Source organism: Pristiophorus japonicus, chromosome 20 (assembly GCF_044704955.1).
Source record: "Pristiophorus japonicus isolate sPriJap1 chromosome 20, sPriJap1.hap1, whole genome shotgun sequence".
In the NCBI taxonomy this organism is placed as follows: domain Eukaryota; kingdom Metazoa; phylum Chordata; class Chondrichthyes; family Pristiophoridae; genus Pristiophorus; species Pristiophorus japonicus.
The window spans coordinates 44,269,264-44,295,902 of record NC_091996.1 but is presented as its reverse complement, the minus strand read 5'-3'; the positions used below and the strand labels follow the sequence as shown (position 1 = coordinate 44,295,902).

General features: G+C 46.1%; 1 protein-coding gene across 1 annotated transcript in view; it reads left to right on the top strand.

The window, feature by feature from the left end:
* Positions 1-26,639, top strand: part of dpp7 (dipeptidyl-peptidase 7) — a 100,080-nt gene that overhangs the window by 22,402 nt on the left and 51,039 nt on the right. The window contains exons 2-3 of the mRNA XM_070862836.1: positions 1,290-1,429; positions 26,420-26,583. Coding sequence (XP_070718937.1) covers positions 1,290-1,429; positions 26,420-26,583 — 304 coding nt within the window. The remainder of the gene's footprint in view (positions 1-1,289; positions 1,430-26,419; positions 26,584-26,639) is intronic.

The following is a 26,639-nucleotide window of genomic DNA, read 5'->3' as shown; positions in this document are numbered from 1 at the left end:
CTTATGTGGCTTGGTGTCAAATTTATTTGTTTTGTCTTAAAACATTTTTACTACGTTAAAGGTGCTATATAAATACAAGTTGTTTTAAGGAGGATCTTAAAGGAAGACCGAGGCGGAGAGGTTTAGCGAGGGAATTCTAGAGCTTGGGGCCTAGACCACTAAAGGCATGGTCGCCAGTGGTGTGTGAAGGAAGTGGGTTGCACAAGAGACCAGTGTTAGAGGAATGCAGAGTTCTTCGAGGGTTTTAGGGATGAAGGAGGTTGGAGATGGGGAGAGGTGAGACCATGGAGGGATTTGAACAAGGTTGGATCGTGAGCCAGTGTACAGAGAGCATGGTGGTGATGGATGATCAGGACTTGGTGCGGGTTAGGAATTGGGTAGCAAGAGTTTCTTCTCATAATAACATAGAAGTAATAAAGGTTGCTACACTGCCACATTTCAATGTGTTGTCTTGCTTGACTTAAACAGACTCTCTTCTCTGTTTTCTGTCCTATAGCCCAGGATCGAACCTTCTCTCTCTCTAATATCCTGTCTTGCTGCCTGCACAATATCCTGTTTCCAAAAGCCGCACTACCCTTTTTGATGTCTCCTCTTAACCCCTGCATCATGGACAGACAGGGAGCATGGAGTTGTCCAACATAATTAGCTATATATAAATACACCGCATACATAAAAAGATTGCAGAACATTTAATAGAACAGTATACTTTTTAAAATATTCATCCTTGGGGTATGGGCATCACCAACTTAGTTGCCCTTGCGAAGGTGGTGGGGAGCTACCTTCTTGAACCGCTGCACTCCGTGTGGTGAAGGTAATCCCACAGTGCATTGGGTAGGGAGTTCCAGGATTTTGACCCTTTGATGATGATGGACCGCGATGTAAGTCCCAGTCAGGTTGGGGCGTGACTTTCAAGGAGACATGGAGATGGTGGTGTCCTATGTGACTGCTGCTCTTGTCCTTCTAGGTGGTAAAGTTTGTGGGTTTGGGAGATGCTGTCGAAGAAGCCTTGAAGTGTTACTCCAGTGCCTCCTATGGATAGTACACGCTGCAGCCACGGTGTGCTGGTGGTGGCGATTAAGCCACAATGAAGTTGAAGTTTCCCTTTCTAGATCTTACCGGGTCAACTGTATAAAAGCAGAAGCTACCTAATTGAACACTTGCATATTTTATTTTGACTAGTGTTTTTTTGGGCACTGCTTCGCTGTTTAATTACATGCTATTCCATATACTGTTTTTTTTTGAAGAAGAAAGTTGTTTGTTGCATACCAATTCTTTTTTAAATATTGCAGATGAATTCTGGGGCAAGAGTTTTGGACCAATATTCCTGTATACTGGAAATGAAGGTGATATATGGGACTTTGCCAATAACTCCAGGTTCCTCACTGAACTAGCATCAGAGCAGAAGGCTATGGTCATTTTTGCTGAGCATGTAAGTTTCATTCTAGTCTTGTTCAGTCGAAGTAAATTTTAGCTACTGGTTTGAAATGTAGCCATGAGCTATATTTGTTTTTCACCTGGCAAGACTAACAAAAATGACTATTAAGAAGTCCAAAAACTGAATGTTGACCAATCAAGCTTGTGCAATAGCTCCATTCTGTATCTAGTAATGTCTTCTCTCCTATTGTCACAATTCTTCTCCATTTGTGACCAGAATATATGTATCCTAATCTTGCTAGGTAACCAGGCCTATGTAACTTGAGTTTTCCCTGTGTTCATTTGTGAGTGCGTTTTGTCTGCCACTCTGAACTCCAGCCCTTGACTTCTATTACCACTTTTTTCTCTCTACGCCTCCTAGACCCCTCTCTCCTGTCATCATGCTTCCTTTCATTTCTTCCCTCTCGGATACTCTGCCCTCCCAAATCCCTACCCCAACTATTCAACACCCCTTGATTTTCCTACTCTCCTGCTGCTATCCCAGGCTTGACTCCCTCTTGGATAAGCCTACAACTACCCTCTGTGACTCTTGGCTTCCTCCAAAGGGCCCATCAAGGCACTTGTCACTGCCTCCTTACGAGCAGCAACCACAACTTCCGCATCCTACTCTCTCGCTGACCTTCCCGTCCTCTCGGGGCTAATCTTTCCAACCTCCTACCCATCCCACTCACCACTTCCAATACTGACCCTGTGAACTAGATCAGTTATCTCTGCCCCTCTCCACATCTCTGTTCAGAATGTCTGTTGACTGAACAAGGCCCTTGTGGATAATTGCATCGATATCATGGCTTTGACTGAAACCTGGCTGAGGGGTGATGACCCCTTTCCTCTAAATGAAGCCTCCCCACCTGGCTATACCTTCCATCACTTGCCCAGACCGTCGCAGTGGCAGTGTGGCTCTTAACTCCAAATGTCACCTTGGTCTGTCCCCGTACTCCTCTGTCACCTTCTCCTTGGAGCATCTTGCCTTGTTCCACCCCTTTTGCTTCTCATTTAAAATTCTCATTCTCTACCACCCATCTAAATACCCATGGCAAGTTTCTCACCGAGATATTTTCACTGTTTTTCTCCTTCAGCCTCTGCACTGAGCAACTTCTCATCTTCTGATTTCAGCCTCCATCTCAACTCCCCATGCTCTCTCTCACTGCCCTCCAATCCTCCCTTAATTTTGCCCTCTATATAATCACTCATACCCATATTCCACCTTCTTGGCCTCGCGACTCTAATTGCATTAGTCACAGATATGGCCACCTCTGATCACTCCCTCTTATCGCTCTGCATCCCCCTTTCCCTCCCAGCCCGACTTCCTTCTGTTTCCGCCTCTGGGGAAAACTCTCTCCCAATTCATTTACAACTCCATTTGCAAAATCCCAAGTGTCTAACCTTTGGCCCTTGATTCACCAAGACATTTCTGCAGTTGCTGATCTGCTCAACCACATTCTCTCCATCACCTTTTTTTTGCCATAGTCCCCATTAAAACCATTTCTCTCTCACCTTGAGGGTATGACCTTCATCTCCACTCCCTTAAGTCCAAGGGATGTGGACTTGAACAGATATGGCAGGCAACTGGTTTAGGCATTCTCCGCCAGATCTGGCTGGACCACATAAAGTATGATCAGGTTCTGCTCTCCTCTGCCAAAACTTCTCACTATTTATTCCAGGATCATCCTGGAATGCAAAGCTAACTCGCAGCTTCTTTTCTCTGCTGCAGTCCATTTTCTTGAATCCCTCTCTTCTGCCTCCTCCGCCCTCACTTCCAACAAAACATGCATGAGTTGCTCATGGACTTCATCACTAAGATTGAGACCATCCGTTCAGCTGCCTCTGCCACATCCCTCCCTTCTAAAGGCCAAACTTCCTCTAAGGCATCCCCTGCCCTAGCCCTGAACTCAAATCTTCTCTAATTTCTCTCCTATCTCCCTTCATGCCCTCCCCGAGCTCACCTTGTCCATAAAACCCACCTCCTGCTCCCTCGACGCTATTCCCATTAACCTGCTAACCATCCAACTTCTCTTCCTGGTCCCCATGTCAGCTGATATCAGCCCGGTCAGCCTGACCTCAGTAGTGGGTAAAATGATGGAATCAATTATTAAGGATGTCATAGCAGTGCATCTGGAAAATGGTGACATGATAGGTCCAAGTCAGCATGGATTTGTGAAAGGGAAATCATGCTTGACAAATCTTCTGGAATTTTTTGAGGATGTTTCCAGTAAAGTGGACAAAGGAGAACCAGTTGATGTGGTATATTTGGACTTTCAGAAGGCTTTCGACAAGGTCCCACACAAGAGATTAATGTGCAAAGTTAAAGCACATGGGATTGGGGGTAGTGTGCTGACGTGGATTGAGAACTGGTTGTCAGACAGGAAGCAAAGAGTAGGAGTAAACGGGTACTTTTCAGAATGGCAGGCAGTGACTAGTGGAGTGCCGCAAGGTTCTGTGCTGGGGCCCCAGCTGTTTACATTGTACATTAATGATTTAGACGAGGGGATTAAATGCAGTATCTCCAAATTTGCGGATGATACTAAGTTGGGTGGCAGTGTGAGCTGCGAGGAGGATGCTATTAGGCTGCAGAGTGACTTGGATAGGTTAGGTGAGTGGGCAAATGCATGGCAGATGAAGTATAATGTGGATAAATGTGAGGTTATCCACTTTGGTGGTAAAAACAGAGAGACAGACTATTATCTGAATGGTGACAGATTAGGAAAAGGGAAGGTGCAACGAGACCTGGGTGTCATGGTACATCAGTCATTGAAGGTTGGCATGCAGGTACAGCAGGCGGTTAAGAAAGCAAATGGCATGTTGGCCTTCATAGCGAGGGGATTTGAATACAGGGGCAGGGAGGTGTTGCTACAGTTGTACAGGGCCTTGGTGAGGCCACACCTGGAGTATTGTGTACAGTTTTGGTCTCCTAACTTGAGGAAGGACATTCTTGCTATTGAGGGAGTGCAGCGAAGGTTCACCAGACTGATTCCCGGGATGGCGGGACTGACCTATCAAGAAAGATTGGATCAATTGGGCTTGTATTCACTGGAGTTCAGAAGAATGAGAGGGGACCTCATAGAAACGTTTAAAATTCTGACGGGTTTAGACAGGTTAGATGCAGAAAGAATGTTCCCAATGTTGGGGAAGTCCAGAACCAGGGGTCACAGTCTGAGGATAAGGGGTAAGCCATTTAGGACCGAGATGAGGAGAAACTTCTTCACCCAGAGAGTGGTGAACCTGTGGAATTCTCTACCACAGAAAGTAGTTGAGGCCAATTCACTAAATATATTCAAAAGGGAGTTAGATGAAGTCCTTACTACTCGGGGGATCAAGGGTTATGGCGAGAAAGCAGGAAGGGGGTACTGAAGTTTCATGTTCAGCCATGAACTCATTGAATGGCGGTGCAGGCTAGAAGGGCTGAATGGCCTGCTCCTGCACCTATTTTCTATGTTTCTATGTTTCTATGTTTCAAATCTGCTGTCATCAGCCCTTTCCTCAAAACCAACTTGACCGTCCGTCCTTACAAACTACTGCCCTATATTCAACTTTTCTGCCTTCGCCAAAGTCCTTGAATGTGCTGTCGCCTCTCAAATCCGTGCCCATCTTTCTCGGAACTCCATGTTTGAATCGCTCCAATCAGGTTTCACTCCCACCACAATATTGAAACTGTTCTTCATATTTGACTGTGACAGTGATAAACTTATCCCTCCTTATCCTTTTAGACCTGTCTGCAGCCTTTGACATGGGTTGACCACACCATTTTCCTCCAGTGCTTCTCCACTGTCATCCAGCTGGATGTGACTGCACTTGCTCGGTTTCATTCTAATCTGTCCAGTCGTAGCCAGGCAATCTCCTTAATGGCTTCTCTTCCTGCTCCCGCACTGTTACCTCTGGAGCCCCCCTAGGATCTATTTCTCATCTACATGCTGCCCCTCAGCAACATGAATGCTGACGACAACCAGCTCTCCCTCACCACTATCTCTCTCGACTCCTCCACTGTCTCTAAATTGTCTGACTGCTTGTCCGACATCCAGTACTAGATGAGCAGAAATATCCTCCAACTAAATATTAGGAAGAACAAAGCCATTCGCCGTGATTTCTCTGACATCGGTGGATCCATAACTGGCGATATTGGTGGCGGGTCCCAACCCTGCTGTTGGCTCCAGCCCACTGTCTAATATGATTTTCCCCACCCGCCCAGCGAGTTTGCCTGCCAATTGAAGGAAGCGGGTCTGATAACGTCATTTGATGTCGCGTCATCAGCCGGTTTCCTTAAAGGGACCGTGCGCAAATTTAGTTTAACAAGTTGTACTGTCTGTGTTCTACAGCTTTGAGGTGCTGAAAACACTGACAAATGCTGCACTGCTACACCCAGGCTCTTCCATGACTCCTTCTATATGCTTATGCCAGGAGACCAACGCAACCTGGTTGCACATTGCACAGGAGGACACAAGCAGGGATGTCGTCAGGAGGACCTGGCTGCAGTGGTGCAAATCTTTCGATGATTTCAGTAGATCACGAAGCGTTACTGCAAGGCCACACTCAACCTCATCCTGCTGTGCCACTGATCACATCCCCATCGCTCTGCCTTCCCTATCTTACTCCTGCACATCCTTAATCGCACCAACTTATCATACACCTCCACCCATCCCTCTATGTACATCATCACTTCCCCATCTCACTAGCCACCCCTCACACTCATCTTCATCCTAGTCCAGTCATACCAACCAACAACACACAAGGTTCGGCACTTGTGTATTTTATGCAATGTTCATGTAAAGTTATCTTTTAATGTGATGTCAAACATTGAAACCTTTATTTTCAACACTTTGCCTGGACAGATTTCTGTGCACCTTTTGGAAGTAGCTTAGTGAGTTGCAGTGAATGGTGAGACATAACATTACCCCCCACAATGGTGATGCGTGTGAAAGGAATGGCTTGGGCATTGTAGGGATGCTTTATGGTGGTGTGGGGTGGTGCCAATCTGGCGCATCATGTGGCAGCTAGGGTATACTGCGTTCAAGTGAAGTCAATCTGGCTATGGTGAGGCCATCTCTGGTGTCCCGAGCAGCAATGTGGTCAGGTGCTGATGCTGCACAGGGCATCAGTTGAATGCGGAGGAGGTGGTTGTTGTTGGGGCTGCTGGTGTGCCTGGAGCTGCTGGTGTTGGGGCTGATCGTGATGGGATTTTGAGGACCAAGGTGAGATAGTTTCAAAGGCACTGATGCTAATGTAATAGATGGCATGTGAACTTGAGATGACAAACGATCTTGTCAGTGGTTAGAGAGGTTGTTCCAATGAGGTGACAGTGGATAGAGTGTTTACTCCAAACACTTGCAGCCTCATAAAGCTCAGCCTATCTTCCAAATGCAGTAAGCAACAGCTTCTGAGCTTGGAAAGTGAACAACTGTACACGTTTGCAGTTGTCAAGCAATGGAGATGAATCCATGGTCTCACAACTCCCGACCTCCTTACCTGACGTGATCCCCGAGCAGCATGGACATCGTGGGCGACCTCGTAAATTGTAACGGAGATCTCAAAATACTACTTAATGTGCTGTTAACAGTGCATTATGATCTGAATTGCATCTCCGGCACTGCCTGTTGGGTCTGACAGATCTGACATCTAGGGAAAGCGCCAGGTTGACAGCGGGGTAAAAACGAATGTGCCTGCTGACCACCCCCCTCCACCCCCGAAAAATTTCCCCCATTGTCTTCAATCCCCACCACAAATTGCATTGCCTAGACATAGATTCCATCCTTCTCTCTGCCAACTGTCTGAGGCTGCATCAGACTGTTCCCAACCTTGGTGTCCTATTTCACCACATGATGAGCTTCTGACCACGTATCCGTGCCATCATAAAGACCCGTAATATCGCCCAACTCCGGCCCTGCCTCAGCTCATCTGCTGAAACCTTTATCCATGCCTTTGTTACTTTTAGACTTGACTCTTCCAATGCACTTCTGGACAGCCGCCAATCTTCCAGCCTCCATAATCTTAAGGTCATCCAAAACGCTGCTGCCCGTATCCTAACTCGCTGCAAGTCCTGTTCACACATCACCTCAGTGCTCGCTGACCTACATTGGCTCCTGGTTGAGCAATGCCTCGATTTCAAAATTCTCATCGTTGTTTTCAAATCCCTCCATGACATTGCCCCACCCTATCTCTCTAAACTACTAGTCCTACAACCCTTCGAGAATTCTGCAGTGCTCCAATTCTGGCCTCTTCCACATCCCTGATTGTAATTGCTCTACGTTTGGCGGTTGTGCCTTCAAGTTCTGGAACTCCCTCCCAAAACTGCTCTGACTTTCTACCTCTTTACTCCTTTAAGACACTCCTTAAAACCGACTTCTGATCCAGCTTTTGGTCATCTGCCCTAATATCTCCTTAGGTGTTGTTTTAGTAAGGTAACTGTTGAACAGTAAATAAAAAAATGCTGGGGCATTTCTTCATTGGAAATACTTCAGTACATTCCTTGCTGCAGTTCCTTTTTATATTGCTATACAGCCTTGTTGTGTTGCATGCTACTTACCTAGGATGAATGTTATGAGCCTATGCTCCTAGCATGTACTCAACACCAGCATGATTCACAGAATAAGACCTAGAGGACTGGATTTTCGGCTTTGCTCATTTCAGGGCAGTAACGGTGGCGGGGCGATAAAGTTTGCACCCGGGAACAGTTTGCGCCTCAGTCAGCAAAATAGGAAAGCTGGGCCCCGAGTGTAGGGTGGAGCACTAAGGGAGATGTTGTACACCTCTCTTGGGGCGCGAGGCCAGCTGAGCTTGCGAAAATCCCGAGCTAATCAGCCGGCCTCGGAGCGCTCTGAGAGAGGCCTGGGGAGAAAAAAAACGCCAAAAACATTCGCAATAAATAACTCGCCCCCACAACATAAATCGCAAAAAAAAAACATCACACTTACCTGAGGTCAACATTACTTATCTCACTGCAGCCGCTACAGCTCGGAGCACCTGCTTTCACATGCCGTCCCAGCAAGTGAGTGGGCAAAAATTTGGCAGATGGAGTATAATGTTGGAAAGTGTGAGGTCATGCACTTTGGCAGAAAAATCAAAGAGCAAGTATTACTTAAATGGAGAAAGATTGCAAAGTGCTGCAGTACAGCGGGACCTGGGGCTACTTGTGCATGAAACACAAAAGGTTAGTATGCAGGTACAGCAAGCGATCAGGAAGGCCAATGGAATCTTGACTGTTATTGCAAGGGGGATGGAGTACAAAAGCAGTGAAGTCTTGCTACAGCTATACAAGGTATTGGTGAAGCCACACCTGGAATACTGTGTGCAGTTTTGGTTTCCATATTTACGAAAGGATATACATGCTTTGGAGTCAGTTCAGAGAAGGTTCACTAGGTTGATTCCGGAGATGAGGGGGATGACCTATGAGGAAAGGTTGAATAGGTTGGGCCTCTAATCATTGGAATTCAAAAGATTGAGAGGTGATCTTGTCAAAACGTATAATATGAGGGGGCTTGACAAGGTGAATGCAGAGAGAATGTTTCTACTGATGGGGGAGACTAGAACGAGGGGGCATAAGGAGCCGCCCATTTAAAACTGAGATGAGGAAAAATTTATTTTCTCAGGGTTGTAAATCTGTGGAATTTGCTGCCTCAGAGAGCTGGGACATTGAATAAATTTAAGACAGAGATAGACAGTTTCTTAACCGATAAGGAGTTATGGGGAGCGGGCAGGGAAGTGGACCTCAGTCGAGGAGGCGGGAGCTCGGAGCAGCGCGAGTCCGGGGTCGGCGAGAGGCCTATAAAGGCCAGCGGGAGTCGAGCAGTTCGAGCAGTCAGTAGAGGAGGCGGGAGCTCGGAGCAGCGCGAGTCCGGGGTCGGCGAGAGGCCTATAAAGGCCAGCGGGAGTCGAGCAGTTCGAGCAGTCAGTCGAGGAGGCGGGAGCTCGGAGCAGCGCGAGTCCGGGGTCGGCGAGAGGCCTATAAAGGCCAGCAGGAGTCGAGCAGTTCGAGCAGTCAGTCGAGGAGGCGGGAGCTCGGAGCAGCGCGAGTCCGGGGTCGGCGAGAGGCCTATAAAGGCCAGCGGGAGTCGAGCAGTTCGAGCAGTCAGTCGAGGAGGCGGGAGCTCGGAGCAGCGCGAGTCCGGGGTCGGCGAGAGGCGTGCCGGTGCAGCTACAGGGAGAAGGCAAAGATACAAAGGTGACGTCACAGCCTAGGGGGTAAGTGATTGGCTGGTGATTGGTGAGTAGCTTTTCTTTTTTTTCTTATATTGGTCAGTAACTTTTAACATTGTTATTACCAGTTTAAGTGTATCTAAGAGTTAAGACATGGCAGGAGAGCTCGGTCGGGTGTTATGCTCCTCCTGTACCATGTGGGAACTCAGGGACACTTCCGGTGTCCCTGACGACTACGTGTGTGGGAAGTGTATCCGCCTCGAGCTCTTGACGGTCCGCGTTGCGGAATTGGAGCTGAAGGTGGATTCACTCTGGAGCATCCACGATGCTGAGAATGACGTGAGTATCACGTGTAGTGAGTTGGTCTTACCGCAGGGAAAGGGTCCACAGCCAGATAGGGAATGGAAGACCAGCAGGAAGAGTAGTGCAAGGAAGGTAGTGCAGGGGTCCCCTGTGGTCATCCCCCTGCAAAACAGATACACTGCTTTGAGTACTGTTGGGGAGGATGACTCATCAGGGGAGGGCAGCAGCAGCCAAGTTCATGGCACCGTAGGTGGCTCTGCTGCAAAGGAGGGCAGGAAAAAGAGTGGGAGCGCGATAGTGATAGGGGATTCGATGGTGAGGGGAATAGATAGGCGTTTCTGCGGACGCAACTGAGACTCCAGGATGGTATGTTGCCTCCCTGGTGCAAGGGTCAAGGATGTCTCGGAGCGGGTGCAGGACATTCTGAAATGGGAGGGAGAACAGCCAGTTGTCGTGGTGCACATTGGTACCAACGACATAGGTAAAAAAAGGGATGAGGTCCTACGAAAAGAATTTAAGGAGCTAGGAGCTAAATTAAAAAGTAGGACCTCAAAAGTAGTAATCTCGGGATTGCTACCAGTGCCACGTGCTAGTCAGAGTAGGAATCGCAGCGCAGATGAATACATGGCTTGAGCAGTGGTGCAGCAGGGAGGGATTCAAATTCTTGGGGCATTGGAACCGGTTCTGGGGGAGGTGGGACCAGTACAAACCGGACGGTCTGCACCTGGGCAGGTCCGGAACCAATGTCCTAGGGGGAGTGTTTGCTAGTGCTGTTGGGGAGGAGTTAAACTAATATTGCAGGGGGATGGGAACCTATACAGGGAGACAGAGGGAGACAAAAAGGAGGCAAAAGCAAAAGACAGAAAGGAGATGAGGAAAAGTGGAGGGCAGAGAAACCCAAGGCAAAGAACAAAAAGGGCCACTGTACAGCAAAATTCTAAAAGGACAAAGGGTGTTAAAAAAACAAGCCTGAAGGCTTTGTGTCTTAATGCAAGGAGTATCCGCAATAAGGTGGATGAATTAATTGTGCAAATAGATGTTAACAAATATGATGTGATTGGGATTACGGAGACGTGGCTCCAGGATGATCAGGGCTGGGAACTCAACATCCAGGGGTATTCAACATTCAGGAAGGATAGAATAAAAGGAAAAGGAGGTGGGGTAGCATTGCTGGTTAAAGAGGAGATTAATGCAATAGTTAGGAAAGACATTAGCTTGGATGATGTGGAATCTATATGGGTAGAGCTGCAGAACACTAAAGGGCAAAAATCGTTAGTGGGAGTTGTGTACAGACCTCCAAACAGTAGTAGTGATGTTGGGGAGGGCATCAAACAGGAAATTAGGAGTGCATGCAATAAAGGTGCAGCAGTTATAATGGGTGACTTTAATATGCACATAGATTGGGCTAGCCAAACTGGAAGCAATACGGTGGAGGAGGATTTCCTGGAATGCATAAGGGATGGTTTTCTAGACCAATATGTCGAGGAACCAACTAGGGGGGAGGCCATCTTAGACTGGGTGTTGTGTAATGAGAGAGGATTAATTAGCAATCTCATTGTGCGAGGCCCCTTGGGGAAGAGTGACCATAATATGGTGGAATTCTGCATTAGGATGGAGAATGAAACAGTTAATTCAGAGACCATGGTCCAGAACTTAAAGAAGGGTAACTTTGAAGGTATGAGGCATGAAATGGCTAAGATAGATTGGCTAATGATACTTAAGGGGTTGACTGTGGATGGGCAATGGCAGACATTTAGAGAACGCATGGATGAATTACAACAATTGTACATTCCTGTCTGGCGTAAAAATAAAAAAGGGAAGGTGGCTCAACCGTGGCTATCTAGGGAAATCAGGGATAGTATTAAAGCCAAGGAAGTGGCATACAAATTGGCCAGAAATAGCAGCGAACCTGGGGACTGGGAGAAATTTAGAACTCAGCAGAGGAGGACAAAAGGTTTGATTAGGGTAGGGAAAATGGAGTACGAGAAGAAGCTTGCAGGGAACATTAAGGCGGATTGCAAAAGTTTCTATAGGTATGTAAAGAGAAAGAGGTTAGTAAAGACAAACGTAGGTCCCCTGCAGTCAGAATCAGGGGAAGTCATAACGGGGAACAAAGAAATGGCAGACCAATTGAACAAGTACTTTGGTTCAGTATTCACCTAAGGAGGACACAAACAACCTTCCGGATATAAAAGTGGTCAGAGGGTCTATTAAGGAGGAGGAACTGAGGGAAATCTTTATTAGTCGGGAAATTGTGTTGGGGAAATTGATGGGATTGAAGGCCGATAAATCCCCAGGGCCTGATGGACTGCATCCCAGAGTACTTAAGGAGGTGGCCTTGGAAATAGCGGATGCATTGACAGTCATTTTCCAACATTCCATTGACTCTGGATCAGTTCCTATCGAGTGGAGGGTAGCCAATGTAACCCCACTTTTTAAAAAAGGACGGAGAGAGAAAGCAGGGAATTATAGACCGGTCAGCCTGACCTCAGTAGTGGGTAAAATGATGGAATCAATTATTAAGGATGTCATAGCAGCGCATTTGGAAAATGGTGACATGATAGGTCCAAGTCAGCATGGATTTGTAAAAGGGAGATCATGCTTGACAAATCTTCTGGAATTTTTTGAGGATGTTTCCAATAAAGTGGACAAAGGAGTACCAGTTGATGTGGTATATTTGGACTTTCAGAAGGCTTTCGACAAGGTCCCACACAGGAGATTAATGTGCAAAGTAAAAGCACATGGGATTGGGGGTAGTGTGCTGACGTGGATTGAGAACTGGTTGTCAGACAGGAAGCAAAGAGTAGGAGTAAATGGGTACTTTTCGGAATGGCAGGCAGTGACTAGTGGGGTACCGCAGGGTTCTGTGCTGGGGCCCCAGCTGTTTACATTATACATTAATGATTTAGACGAAGGGATTAAATGTAGTATCTCCAAATTTGCGGATGACACTAAGTTGGGTGGCAGTGTGAGCTGCGAGGAGGATGCTATGAGGCTACAGAGTGACTTGGATAGGTTAGGTGAGTGGGCAAATGCGTGGCAGATGAAGTATAATGTGGATAAATGTGAGGTTATCCACTTTGGTGGTAAAAACAGAGAGACAGACTATTATCTGAATGGTGACAGATTAGGAAAAGGGAAGGTGCAACGAGACCTGGGTGTCATGGTACATCAGTCATTGAAGGTTGGCATGCAGGTACAGCAGGCGGTTAAGAAAGCAAATGGCATGTTGGCCTTCATAGCGAGGGGATTTGAGTACAGGGGCAGGGAGGTGTTGCTACAGTTGTACAGGGCCTTAGTGAGGCCACACCTGGAGTATTGTGTACAGTTTTGGTCTCCTAACTTGAGGAAGGACATACTTGCTGTTGAGGGAGTGCAGCGAAGATTCACCAGACTGATTCCCGGGATGGTGGGACTGACCTATCAAGAAAGACTGAATCAACTGGGCTTGTATTCACTGGAGTTCAGAAGAGTGAGAGGGGACCTCATAGAAACGTTTAAAATTCTGACGGGTTTGGACAGGTTGGATGCAGGAAGAATGTTCCCAATGTTGGGGAAGTCCAGAACCAGGGGTCACAGTCTAAGGATAAGGGGTAAGCCATTTAGGACCGAGATAAGGAGAAACTTCTTCACCCAGAGAGTGGTGAACCTGTGGAATTCTCTACCACAGGAAGTAGTTGAGGCCAATTCACTAAATATATTCAAAAGGGAGTTAGATGAAGTCCTTACTACTCGGGGGATCAAGGGGTATGGCGTGAAAGCAGGAAGTGGGTACTGAAGTTTCATGTTCAGCCATGAACTCGTTGAATGGCGGTGCAGGCTAGAAGGGCTGAATGGCCTGCTCCTGCACCTATTTTCTATGTTTCTATGTTTCTATGTGAGGGGAATAGATAGGCGTTTCTGCGGCCGCAACCGAGACTCCAGGATGGTATGTTGCCTCCCTGGTGCAAGGGTCAAGGATATCTCGGAGCGGGTGCAGGACATTCTGAAATGGGAGGGAGAACAGCCAGTTGTCGTGGTGCACATTGGTACCAACGACATAGGTAAAAAAAGGGATGAGGTCCTACGAAACGAATTTAAGGAGCTAGGAGCTAAATTAAAAAGTAGGACCTCAAAAGTAGTAATCTCGGGATTGCTACCAGTGCCACGTGATAGTCAGAGTAGGAATCGCAGGATAGCGCAGATGAATACGTGGCTTGAGCAGTGGTGCAGCAGGGAGGGATTCAAATTCCTGGGGCATTGGGACCGGTTCTGGGGGAGGTGGGACCAGTACAAACCGGACGGTCTGCACCTGGGCAGGACCGGAACCAATGTCCTAGGGGGAGTGTTTGCTAGTGCTGTTGGGGAGGATTTAAACGAATATGGCAGGGGGATGGGAACCAATGCAGGGAGACAGAGGGAAACAAAAAGGAGACAAAAGCAAAAGACAGAAAGGAGATGAGGAAAAGTGGAGGGCAGAGAAACCCAAGGCAAAGAACAAAAAGGGCCACTGTACAGCAAAATTCTAAAAGGACAAAGGGTGTTAATAAAACAAGCCTGAAGGCTTTGTGTCTTAATGCAAGGAGTATCCGCAATAAGGTGGATGAATTAATTGTGCAAATAGATGTTAACAAATATGATGTGATTGGGATTACGGAGACGTGGCTCCAGGATGATTAGGGCTGGGAACTCAACATTCAGGGGTATTCAACATTCAGGAAGGATAGAATAAAAGGAAAAGGAGGTGGGGTAGCATTGCTGGTTAAAGAGGAGATTAATGCAATAGTTAGGAAAGACATTAGCTTGGATGATGTGGAATCTATATGGGTAGAGCTGCAGAACACCAAAGGACAAAAAACGTTAGTAGGAGTTGTGTACAGACCTCCAAACAGTAATAGGGATGTTGGGGAGGGCATCAAACAGGAAATTAGGGGTGCATGCAATAAAGCTGTAGCAGTTATAATGGGTGACTTTAATATGCACATAGATTGGGCTAGCCAAACTGGAAGCAATACGGTGGAGGAGGATTTCCTGGAGTGCATAAGGGATGGTTTTCTAGACCAATATGTTGAGGAACCAACTAGGGGGGAGGCCATCTTAGACTGGGTGTTGTGTAATGAGAGAGGATTAATTAGCAATCTCATTGTGCGAGGCCCCTTGGGGAAGAGTGACCATAATATGGTGGAATTCTGCATTAGGATGGAGAATGAAACAGTTAATTCAGAGACCATGGTCCAGAACTTAAAGAAGGGTAACTTTGAAGGTATGAGGCGTGAATTGGCTAGGATAGATTGGCGAATGATACTTAGGGGGTTGACTGTGGATGGGCAATGGCAGACATTTAGAGACCGCATGGATGAATTACAACAATTGTACATTCCTGTCTGGCGTAAAAATAGAAAAGGGAAGGTGGCTGAACCGTGGCTATCTAGGGAAATCAGGGATAGTATTAAAGCCAAGGAAGTGGCATACAAATTGGCCAGAAATAGCAGCGAACCTGGGGACTGGGAGAAATTTAGAACTCAGCAGAGGAGGACAAAGGGTTTGATTAGGGCAGGGAAAATGGAGTACGAGAAGAAGCTTGCAGGGAACATTAAGGCGGATTGCAAAAGTTTCTATCGGTATGTAAAGAGAAAAAGGTTGGTGAAGACAAACGTAGGTCCCCTGCAGTCAGAATCAGGGGAAGTCATAACGGGGAACAAAGAAATGGCAGACCAATTGAACAAGTACTTTGGTTCGGTATTCACTAAGGAGGATACAAACAACCTTCCGGATATAAAAGGGGTCAGAGGGTCTAGTAAGGAGGGGGAACTGAGGGAAATCTTTATTAATCGGGAAATTGTGTTGGGGAAATTGATGGGATTGAAGGCCGATAAATCCCCAGGGCCTGATGGACTGCATCCTAGAGTACTTAAGGAGGTGGCCTTGGAAATAGCGGATGCATTGACAGTCATTTTCCAACATTCCATTGACTTTGGATCAGTTCCTATGGAGTGGAGGGTAGCCAATGTAACCCCACTTTTTAAAAAAGGAGGGAGAGAGAAAACAGGGAATTATAGACCGGTCAGCCTGACCTCAGAAGTGGGTAAAATGATGGAATCAATTATTAAGGATGTCATAGCAGTGCATCTGGAAAATGGTGACATGATAGGTCCAAGTCAGCATGGATTTGTGAAAGGGAAATCATGCTTGACAAATCTTCTGGAATTTTTTGAGGATGTTTCCAGTAAAGTGGACAAAGGAGAACCAGTTGATGTGGTATATTTGGACTTTCAGAAGGCTTTCGACAAGGTCCCACACAAGAGATTAATGTGCAAAGTTAAAGCACATGGGATTGGGGGTAGTGTGCTGACGTGGATTGAGAACTGGTTGTCAGACAGGAAGCAAAGAGTAGGAGTAAACGGGTACTTTTCAGAATGGCAGGCAGTGACTAGTGGAGTGCCGCAAGGTTCTGTGCTGGGGCCCCAGCTGTTTACATTGTACATTAATGATTTAGACGAGGGGATTAAATGCAGTATCTCCAAATTTGCGGATGATACTAAGTTGGGTGGCAGTGTGAGCTGCGAGGAGGATGCTATTAGGCTGCAGAGTGACTTGGATAGGTTAGGTGAGTGGGCAAATGCATGGCAGATGAAGTATAATGTGGATAAATGTGAGGTTATCCACTTTGGTGGTAAAAACAGAGAGACAGACTATTATCTGAATGGTGACAGATTAGGAAAAGGGAAGGTGCAACGAGACCTGGGTGTCATGGTACATCAGTCATTGAAGGTTGGCATGCAGGTACAGCAGGCGGTTAAGAAAGCAAATGGCATGTTGGCCTTCATAGCGAGGGGATTTGAATACAGGGGCAGGGAGGTGTTGCTACAGTTGTACAGGGCCTTGGTGAGGCCACACCTGGAGTATTGTGTACAGTTTTGGTCTCCTAACTTGAGGAAGGACATTCTTGCTATTGAGGGAGTGCAGCGAAGGTTCACCAGACTGATTCCCGGGATGGCGGGACTGACCTATCAAGAAAGATTGGATCAACTGGGCTTGTATTCATTGGAGTTCAGAAGAATGAGAGGGGACCTCATAGAAACGTTTAAAATTCTGACGGGTTTAGACAGGTTAGATGCAGGAAGAATGTTCCCAATGTTGGGGAAGTCCAGAACCAGGGGTCACAGTCTGAGGATAAGGGGTAAGCCATTTAGGACTGAGATGAGGAGAAACTTCTTCACCCAGAGAGTGGTGAACCTGTGGAATTCTCTACCACAAAAAGTAGTTGAGGCCAATTCACTAAATATATTCAAAGGGGAGTTAGATGAAGTCCTTACTACTCGGGGGATCAAGGGTTATGGCGGGAGAGCAGGAAGGGGGTACTGAAGTTTCATGTTCAGCCATGAACTCATTGAATGGCGGTGCAGGCTAGAAGGGCTGAATGGCCTGCTCCTGCACCTATTTTCTATGTTTCTATGAGTCCATGATCGGATCAGCTAAGATCGTACTAAATGGCAGAGCAGGCTCGAGGGGCCATATGGCCTACTCCTCCTATTTCTTATGTTCTTATGACGCTCTATGGACGCTACAGATCTGGCTGGAGCCAAAAATCAAGCCGGCGTCGCAACCAGGGGCGTGGCACACTGGCTCGTCTCTTCCTTGCGGGCCAGCTTCCAGCGCCCCACCAAAACCAGCCCCGAAAACCCTGCCCGCCCATCCAGAAGAACTTATTGCCACCATTGCCGTCCCTTTGGGGTGAAAACAGAGGTGGCAATAAGCCGAAAATCCAGCCCATAGTCTTAATTTAAAGCACTTGAGTCAATCTAGTAATCTTCCAATAAATAACAAAGTTAACCAGAAAAGGGCTACTGTGAATTTTGCAAGGATATGTTCCCCAGCCCCCTGCATGGAACCTTGCAAAATTGCAGTTTTCTCTTTTCTAGTAAATATTTTGGTTATTTATTAAATGATGATTACTGTGTGAAAATTGTTTTTTTTTCCTTAGCAGCCAATGTCTGGATTAAGCATTTGCAGATTACTTATAAACTATGTTTGATAGCTTTCCCCCAATGGTTCAATGTGGAATTTAGCTGTACAGATCAGGTACGTCCTAGATTTGATCCTAGGCCTGTTGTATAGATAAGGGGGGACCAGTGAATGTGGCATATTTCGATTTTCAAAAGACATTTGATAAGGTGCCACACAAGAGGTTATTGAACAAGATTGGGGATAATATACTAGCATGGATTGAGGATTGGTTAATGGACAGAATATAGGGCCCAAGTTTCCACATGACTTGCGCCTGATTTTTAGGAGCAACTGGTGGAGAACGGACTATCTTAGAAATCGCAATTCTCCACATTTTTTTTTCTGCAGTTCTAGTCAGGTAGAACAGTTCTACTTTGGAACAGAATTTTTTCTTCAAAAGGGGGCGTGTCCGGCCACTGACGCCTGATTTCAAAGTTTCCACAGTGAAAACGTACTCCAAACTAACTTAGAATGGAGCATGTGAAGATTTTTGTAGAACTGAAAAAACCTGTTCTACACATTAAAAAATCAGGCGCAGGTTACAAATTAGGCATCCAGAACGAGGTGGGGGGGGAGCGGGGGGGGAAGGGAAGTCATTAAATTCTACAATAAATCCTTATTTATACTTACACAAATATTATACAAATTAATCCAACCTGAATAAACATTTATAAGCAAAGAAAAGATTAAATAAACCATCTTCCTACCTGTGTGAAAGTGCTTCAGCCAGCCTCACGAGTTCGTTCGTTCGTTCCCGACGGCAGGGGGGGAGGAAAAACATAGAAACATAGAAAATAGGTGCAGGAGCAGGCCATTCAGCCCTTCTAGCCTGCACCGCCATTCAATGAGTTCATGGCTGAACATGAAACTTCAGTACCCCCTTCCTGCTTTCACGCCATACCCCTTGATCCCCCGAGTAGTAAGGACTTCATCTAACTCCCTTTTGAATATATTTAGTGAATTGGCCTCAACTACTTTCTGTGGTAGAGAATTCCACAGGTTCACCACTCTCTGGGTGAAGAAGTTTCTCCTCATCTCAGTCCTAAATGGCTTACCCCTTATCCTTAGACTGTGACCCCTGGTTCTGGACTTCCCCCAACATTGGGAACATTCTTCCTGCATCCAACCTGTCCAAACCCGTCAGAATTTTAAACGTTTCTATGAGGTCCCCTCTCACTCTTCTGAACTCCAGTGAATACAAGCCCAGTTGATCCAGTCTTTCTTGATAGGTCAGTCCCACCATCCCGGGAATCAGTCTGGTGAATCTTCGCTGCACTCCCTCAATAGCAAGAATGTCCTTCCTCAAGTTAGGAGACTAAAACTGTACACAATACTCCAGGTGTGGCCTCACCAAGGCCCTGTACAACTGTAGCAACACCTCCCTGCCCCTGTACTCAAATCCCCTCGCTATGAAGGCCAACATGCCATTTGCTTTCTTAACCGCCTGCTGTACCTGCATGTCAACCTTCAATGACTGATGTACCATGACACCCAGGTCTCGTTGCACCTTCCCTTTTCCTAATCTGTCACCATTCAGATAATAGTCTGTCTCTCTGTTTTTACCACCAAAGTGGATAACCTCACATTTATCCACATTATACTTCATCTGCCACGCATTTGCCCACTCACCTAACCTATCCAAGTCACTCTGCAGCCTAATAGCATCCTCCTCGCAGCTCACACTGCCACCCAACTTAGTGTCATCCGCAAATTTGGAGATACTACATTTAATCCCCTCGTCTAAATCATTAATGTATAATGTAAACAGCTGGGGCCCCAGCACAGAACCCTGCGGTACCCCACGAGTCACTGCCTGCCATTCCGAAAAGTACCCATTTACTCCTACTCTTTGCTTCCTGTCTGACAACCAGTTCTCAATCCACGTCAGCACACTACCCCCAATCCCATGTGCTTTAACTTTGCACATTAATCTCCTGTGTGGGACCTTGTCGAAAGCCTTCTGAAAGTCCAAATATACCACATCAACTGGTACTCCTTTGTCCACTTTATTGGAAACATCCTCAAAAAATTCCAGAAGATTTGTCAAGCATGATCTCCCTTTCACAAATCCATGCTGACTTGGACCAATCATGTCACCATTTTCCAAATGCGCTGCTATGACATCCTTAATAATTGATTCCATCATTTTACCCACTACTGAGGTCAGGCTGACCGGTCTATAATTCCCTGCTTTCTCTCTCCCTCCTTTTTTAAAAAGTGGGGTTACATTGGCTACCCTCCACTCGATAGGAACTGATCCAGAATCAATGGAATGTTGGAAAATGACTGTCAATGCATCCGCTATTTCCAAGGCCACCTCCTTAAGTACTCTGGGATGCAGTCCATCAGGCCCTGGGGATTTATCGGCCTTCAATCCCATCAATTTCCCCAACACAATATCCCGACTAATAAGGATTTCTCTCAGTTCCTCCTCCTTACTAGACCCTCTGACCCCTTTTATATCCGGAAGGTTGTTTGTGTCCTCCTTAGTGAATACTGAACCAAAGTACTTGTTCAATTGGTCTGCCATTTCTTTGTTCCCCGTTATGACTTCCCCTGATTCTGACTGCAGGGGACCTACGTTTGTCTTTACTAACCTTTTTCTCTTTACATACCTATAGAAACTTTTGCAATCCGCCTTAATGTTCCCTGCAAGCTTCTTCTCATACTCCATTTTCCCTGCCCTAATCAAACCCTTTGTCCTCCTCTGCTGAGTTCTAAATTTCTTCCAGTCCCCAGGTTCGCTGCTATTTCTGGCCAATTTGTATGCCATTTCCTTGGCTTTAATACTATCCCTGATTTCCCTAGATAGCCACGGTTGAGCCACCTTCCCTTTTTTATTTTTACGCCAGAGAGGAATGTACAATTGTTGTAATTCATCCATGCGGTCTCTAAATGTCTGCCATTGCCCATCCACAGTCAACCCCTTAAGTATCATTAGCCAATCTATCTTAGCCAATTCATGCCTCATACCTTCAAAGTTACCCTTCTTTAAGTTCTGGACCATGGTCTCTGAATTAACTGTTTCATTCTCCATCCTAATGCAGAATTCCACCATATTATGGTCACTCTTCCCCAAGGGGCCTCGCACAATGAGATTGCTAATTAATCCTCTCTCATTACACAACACCCAGTCTAAGATGGCCTCCCCCCTAGTTGGTTCCTCGACATATTGGTCTAGAAAACCATCCCTTATGCACTCCAGGAAATCCTCCTCCACCGTATTGCTTCCAGTTTGGCTAGCCCAATCTATGTGCATATTAAAGTCACCCATTATAACTGCTGCACCTTTATTGCATGCACTCCTAATTTCCTGTTTGATGCCCTCCCCAACATCACTACTACTGTTTGGAGGTCTGTACACAACTCCCACTAACGATTTTTGCCCTTTAGTGTTCTGCAGCTCTACCCATATAGATTCCACATCATCCAAGCTAATGTCTTTCCTAACTATTGCATTAATCTCCTCTTTAACCAGCAATGCTACCCCACCTCCTTTTCCTTTTATTCTATCCTTCCTGAATGTTGAATACCCCTGGATGTTGAGTTCCCAGCCCTAATCATCCTGGAGCCACGTCTCCGTAATCCCAATCACATCATATTTGTTAACATCTATTTGCACAGTTAATTCATCCACCTTATTGCGGATACTCCTTGCATTAAGACACAAAGCCTTCAGGCTTGCTTTTTTAACACTCTTTGTCCTTTTAGAATTTTGCTGTACAGTGGCCCTTTTTGTTCTTTGCCTTGGGTTTCTCTGCCCTCCACTTTTCCTCATCTCCTTTTTGTCTTTTGCTATTGCCTCATTTTTGTCTCCCTCTGTCTCCCTGCATAGGTTCCCATCCCCCTGCAATATTAGTTTAACTCCTCCCCAACAGCACTAGCAAACACTCCCCCTAGGACATTGGTTCCGGTCCTGCCCAGGTGCAGACCGTCCGGTTTGTACTGGTCCCACCTCCCCCAGAACCGTTCCAATGCCCCAAGAATTTGAATCCCTCCCTGCTGCACCACTGCTCAAGCCATGTATTCATCTGCGCTATCCTGCGATTCCTACTCTGACTAGCACGTGGCACTGGTAGCAATCCCGAGATTACTACTTTTGAGGTCCTACTTTTTAATTTAGCTCCTAGCTCCTTAAATTCGTTTCGTAGGACCTCATCCCTTTTTTTACCTATGTCGTTGGTACCAATGTGCACCATGACAACTGGCTGTTCTCCCTCCCATTTCAGAATATCCTGCACCCGCTCCGAGACATCCTTGACCCTTGCACCAGGGAGACAACATACCATCCTGGAGTCTCGGTTGCGTCCGCAGAAACGCCTATCTATTCCCCTCACCATCGAATCCGCTATCACTATCGCGCTCCCAATCTTTTTCCTGCCCTCCTTTGCAGCAGAGCCACCTACGGTGCCATGAACTTGGCTGCTGCCCTCCCCTGATGAGCCATCCTCCCCAATAGTACTCAAAGCAGTGTATCTGTTTTGCAGGGGGATGACCACAGGGGACCCCTGCACTATCTTTCTTGAGGAGGAAGCCGTTCCCGACGGCGGGAGGGAGTGCGGGCCCACCCGCCCGAACACAGCGGGGGTGGGGGGGGAGGAAGACGTTCCCGATGGCGGGAGGGAGGGAGTGCGGGCCCACCCGAACGCAGCGGGGGGGGAGGGGGGAGGAAGCCGTTCCAGACGGCGGGCGGGAAGGAGACAGTGAGAAGGCTGCAGGAAGCCTCAGTGCTGATGGCAATGTGCTTTTATTAAAAAATGTTCAAAAATTAAACAGCTACAAAGAACTACAAAAATGGGCGAGTGCAAATGTTTTCCTTCACACTGCGCGTGCGCGAATGCTCCAACGCGCACGGGCAAGGTTGCCGGCAGGAAAAAAACTAATTTAAATAGTACCCGCCCCCTCCCACTTACAAAATCGGCGTGAGTGTAGGCTCCGCCCCCTGGGCGCCACGCCAAACAGACAAGGAGCTGCAGGGCTCTCCAGAATTGCGAGTTTTTTTTCCGGCGCCGTTTTAGGCGCGAAAAAAACGGGCGCCCCTCGTGTAGAAACTTGTGCCCATAGAGTGTATAAATAAACGGGTTATTTTCAGATTAGTAGGCTGTAACTAATGGGGTGCCACAAGGATCGGTGCTTGGGCCCCAGTTGTTCACAATCTATATCAATGATTTGAATGAGAGGTGATCTCATTGAAACATGCAAAATTCTTATAGGGCTTGACAGGGTAGATGCAGGAAGGATGTTTCCTCTGGCTGAGGAGTCTAGAACGAGTCTCAGAATAAGGGGTCAGCCATTAAGGACTGAGATGAGGAGAAATTTCTTCACTCAGAGGGTGGTGAATCTACAGAATTCTCTAGAGTTCTCTGGAGAAAAAGCAGGAAAGGGATACTGAGGTGAATGATCAGCCATGATCTTATTGAATGGTGGTGCAGGTTCGAAGGGCCGAATGGCCTACTCCTGCACCTATTTTCTATGTTTCTACTCCAGAGGGCTGTGGAGGCTCAGTTGTTGAGTATATTCAAGACAGAGATCGATAGATTTTTGGATATTAAGGGAATCAAGCAATATGGGGATAGTGCAGGAAAGTGGAGTTGAGGTAGAAGATCAGCCATGATCTCATTGAATAGCAGAGCAGGCTTGAGGGGCAGAATGGCCTACTTACGCCTGCTGCTAATTCTTATGTTCTTGTGTATTCTAGCAGATCAAAGTTGAGTGGCAGGGGATTGCAACAGTTTTCACTTATTGGGTTTGGCTGTGATGCCCACCATAAATAGTTTATCACTGGTAGTTGTCTCGGCTCTGGCGTGACAGCCTTGGTTCAGTGCTAGCGCACTCGTCTGAGTCAGAAGTTCATGGGTTGAAGCTCCACTGCAGAGACTTGAGGACATAATCTAGACTGACACTTCAGTGCAGTACTATTCAAAAAAGAGCAGGGGAGTTCTTCACCTTTCCTGGTCAACTTTTATCCCACAGCCAACTTCACTAAAACTGATTATCTGGTCAGATTTTCATTGCTGCCTGAGGTACCTTCCTGTGTGCAAATTGGCTGCCATGTTTCCCTGCATTACAACAGTGACTATACTTCAAAATACTTCATTGGATGGGATGCACTTTGGAACATCCGAAAGTCATGAAAGGTGCTGCATAAATTAAAGTTAATTCTTTCAACATGCAGAATTTCCCTTTTAAAGACTGCTAGATGGTTTCTCTCTCCAGCGTGCCCCCCCACCCCACCCCAAAGCAAAATATTCACCCTGATAAACTGATCTTCCACGCCCCTGTCCAAGTCTAAATCCCATTTACTATGGTTCTCCAAGGTTTCCACTAAAGTTATGGTGAGAGATTGGAAGAACCCTGAGGAGATTCTCTCTCATGTCTCCAAATAAAAACGGCTCTGGGTATTTTGCCAACTTTGCACTCCTGCCAATAGTGTACATAAGAAAATCAAGTGCACATTGCACATAGTTTTCCAACCATTAAGTTATGTGGTTGGAAAACTGTACATAGTAGTGTCTAAATGCTACCACTGGACGAGGCTCCTTACCAAGAACAAGGTCACAAAATAATCTCTATTGGGCTGGAATTTGATCAGCAGTTCCGCCGGGTTTCTCGGCAGTATTCCTGTTTTGGGTTAATCGATCCCCACAACAGAGAGGCTGGATGGATGAAGAAGGCAGTAAAGACTGGTTGTAGATGTGGAATGTGCAACCTGGAGCATTCCTACATCATTTGGTGTGGGTATGTATTTTGTGTACATCAATGTGAAGTGATTAGTGAAAGCTTTGTCTTTTAGCTGGTTTCACATCACTATGCTTGCTTGGATAGACCATTGTTGGGAAGTTGTGGACAGAATGCATGATGAATAGGGAATCTCGTGTTTCAGGTCCCGACTACCTCAGAGTTCTGGGTCCTTTTGTAAAAGCCAATCTGGCTGAATACGCAACAGCACCAAGAGACTTGGAAATAAATTGTCTGAAGATCTAAAAGATATTAATAAGCTAATGCTGTAATTGTAACCTTATTTATTAGTTTGTTTGAATTGTATCCAAAGTTGATTTACAAGTAGGTGACAAATGATTTTGTATAGTGGCTATTAAGTAGGGTATGCCCATTGTGAGTTTTCGAATAGGTTCTTTTAGAAATATTTCCTGCTAGTTTTATGCATAGCTATTGATCTATGACTTGGGCACATTACGGGATTGTCATGTTGGAGCTAACTTTAAGAGGCGCCACCTCTATTCTCTTCAAACTTATAGAGTATGATGCCTCGTTGGTGTCCTGTATCCCAGATCTGAACTTCACAGGGTGCTGGGGTATATCTTCGAGTATGCTCCCAGTTCTTCTGAGGCCATCAAGATGGGGACATATGATGGAAATTTTGTGGGTCCAACAAATCTCCTATACTGGTCTCATGAAAGAGAATTAGTGAAGACTTGCATTTTTTTCCTCTTTATTGAGGAAATGCAAGTGAATTCAGTTAACTGCTACAGCACAAAAGCAAAATACTGTGAATGCTGGAAATCTGAAATAAAAAAACATGAAAATGCAGGAAATACTCAGCAAGTCAGGCAGCATCTGTGGAGAGAGAAACACAGTTAACATTTCAGATCGATGACCTGTCGCCAGTTCTGACGAAGGGTTATTGACCTGAAACGTTAACTCTGTTTCTCTTCACAGATGCTGTCTGACCTGTTGAGTATTTCCAAAATGTTCTGTTTTATTTCAGTAAACTGCTATATCGTCTATGAATACTGCTTATCTGTTGAAAATATTGGTTCTGTGGTTCATCGGCTAAGCCATGATCTGATAGACTAAGGGATATGTTTTTTTTTCATTCATGGCATGTGGGCGTCGCTGGCAAGGCCAGCATTTATTGCCCATCCCTAATTGCCCTTGAGAAGATGGTGTTGAGCCACCTTGAACCACTGCAGTCTGTGTGGTGATGGTACTCCCACAGTGCTGTTAGGGAGGGAGTTCCAAGATTTTGACCCAACGACGATGAAGGAACAGCAATATGTTTCCAAATCAGGATGATGTGTGACGTGGAAGTGGTGGTCTTCCCATGTGCTTGCTGCCCTTGTCCTTCTAGATGGTAGAGGTTGCGGGTTTGGGAGGTGCTGTCGAAGAAGCCTTGGTGAGTTGCTGCAGTGCATCTTGTAGCTGGTACATACTGCAGCCACGGTATGCCGGTGAGGAGGAAGTGGATGTTTAAGGTGGTGGATGGGGTGCCAATCAAGCGGCCTGGATAGTGTCGAGCTTCTTAAGTATTGTGGGAGCTGCACTCATCCAGGCAAGTGGAGATTATTCCATCACACTCCTGACTTGTGCCTTGTAAATGGTGGAAAGGCTTTATACGCTTGCATGAAAAATAGTGTATGGGGTTACATTTTGTATAATTAATAATGGCTGATTATTTTTAAACATGTGTCCTTGATACTTTTCTGTTAGTGCAATGTAATTTTATAGTTGTTTCTTATTAATTAAGGATTTATGATTCTTTTAATCTATAGTTTAGTTTAACAATATAAGAATTGCATTATAAGAGAATTTTCGCAACATTTTTATTCTGCAGCGATACTATGGCAAATCCCTTCCTTTTGGCAAGAAATCGTATGAAAAATCAAACATTGAGTTTTTGACAGTGGAACAAGCCTTGGCAGATTATGCGGTTCTTATTTCAAGCCTGAAAACGAACCTTAATGCTGAAAACTGTCCAGTAATTGCATTTGGTGGCAGGTAAATATAAAGAGAATATAGTTAATTGAAATTAAAAGTTTTGCTGCTCTTAGAAT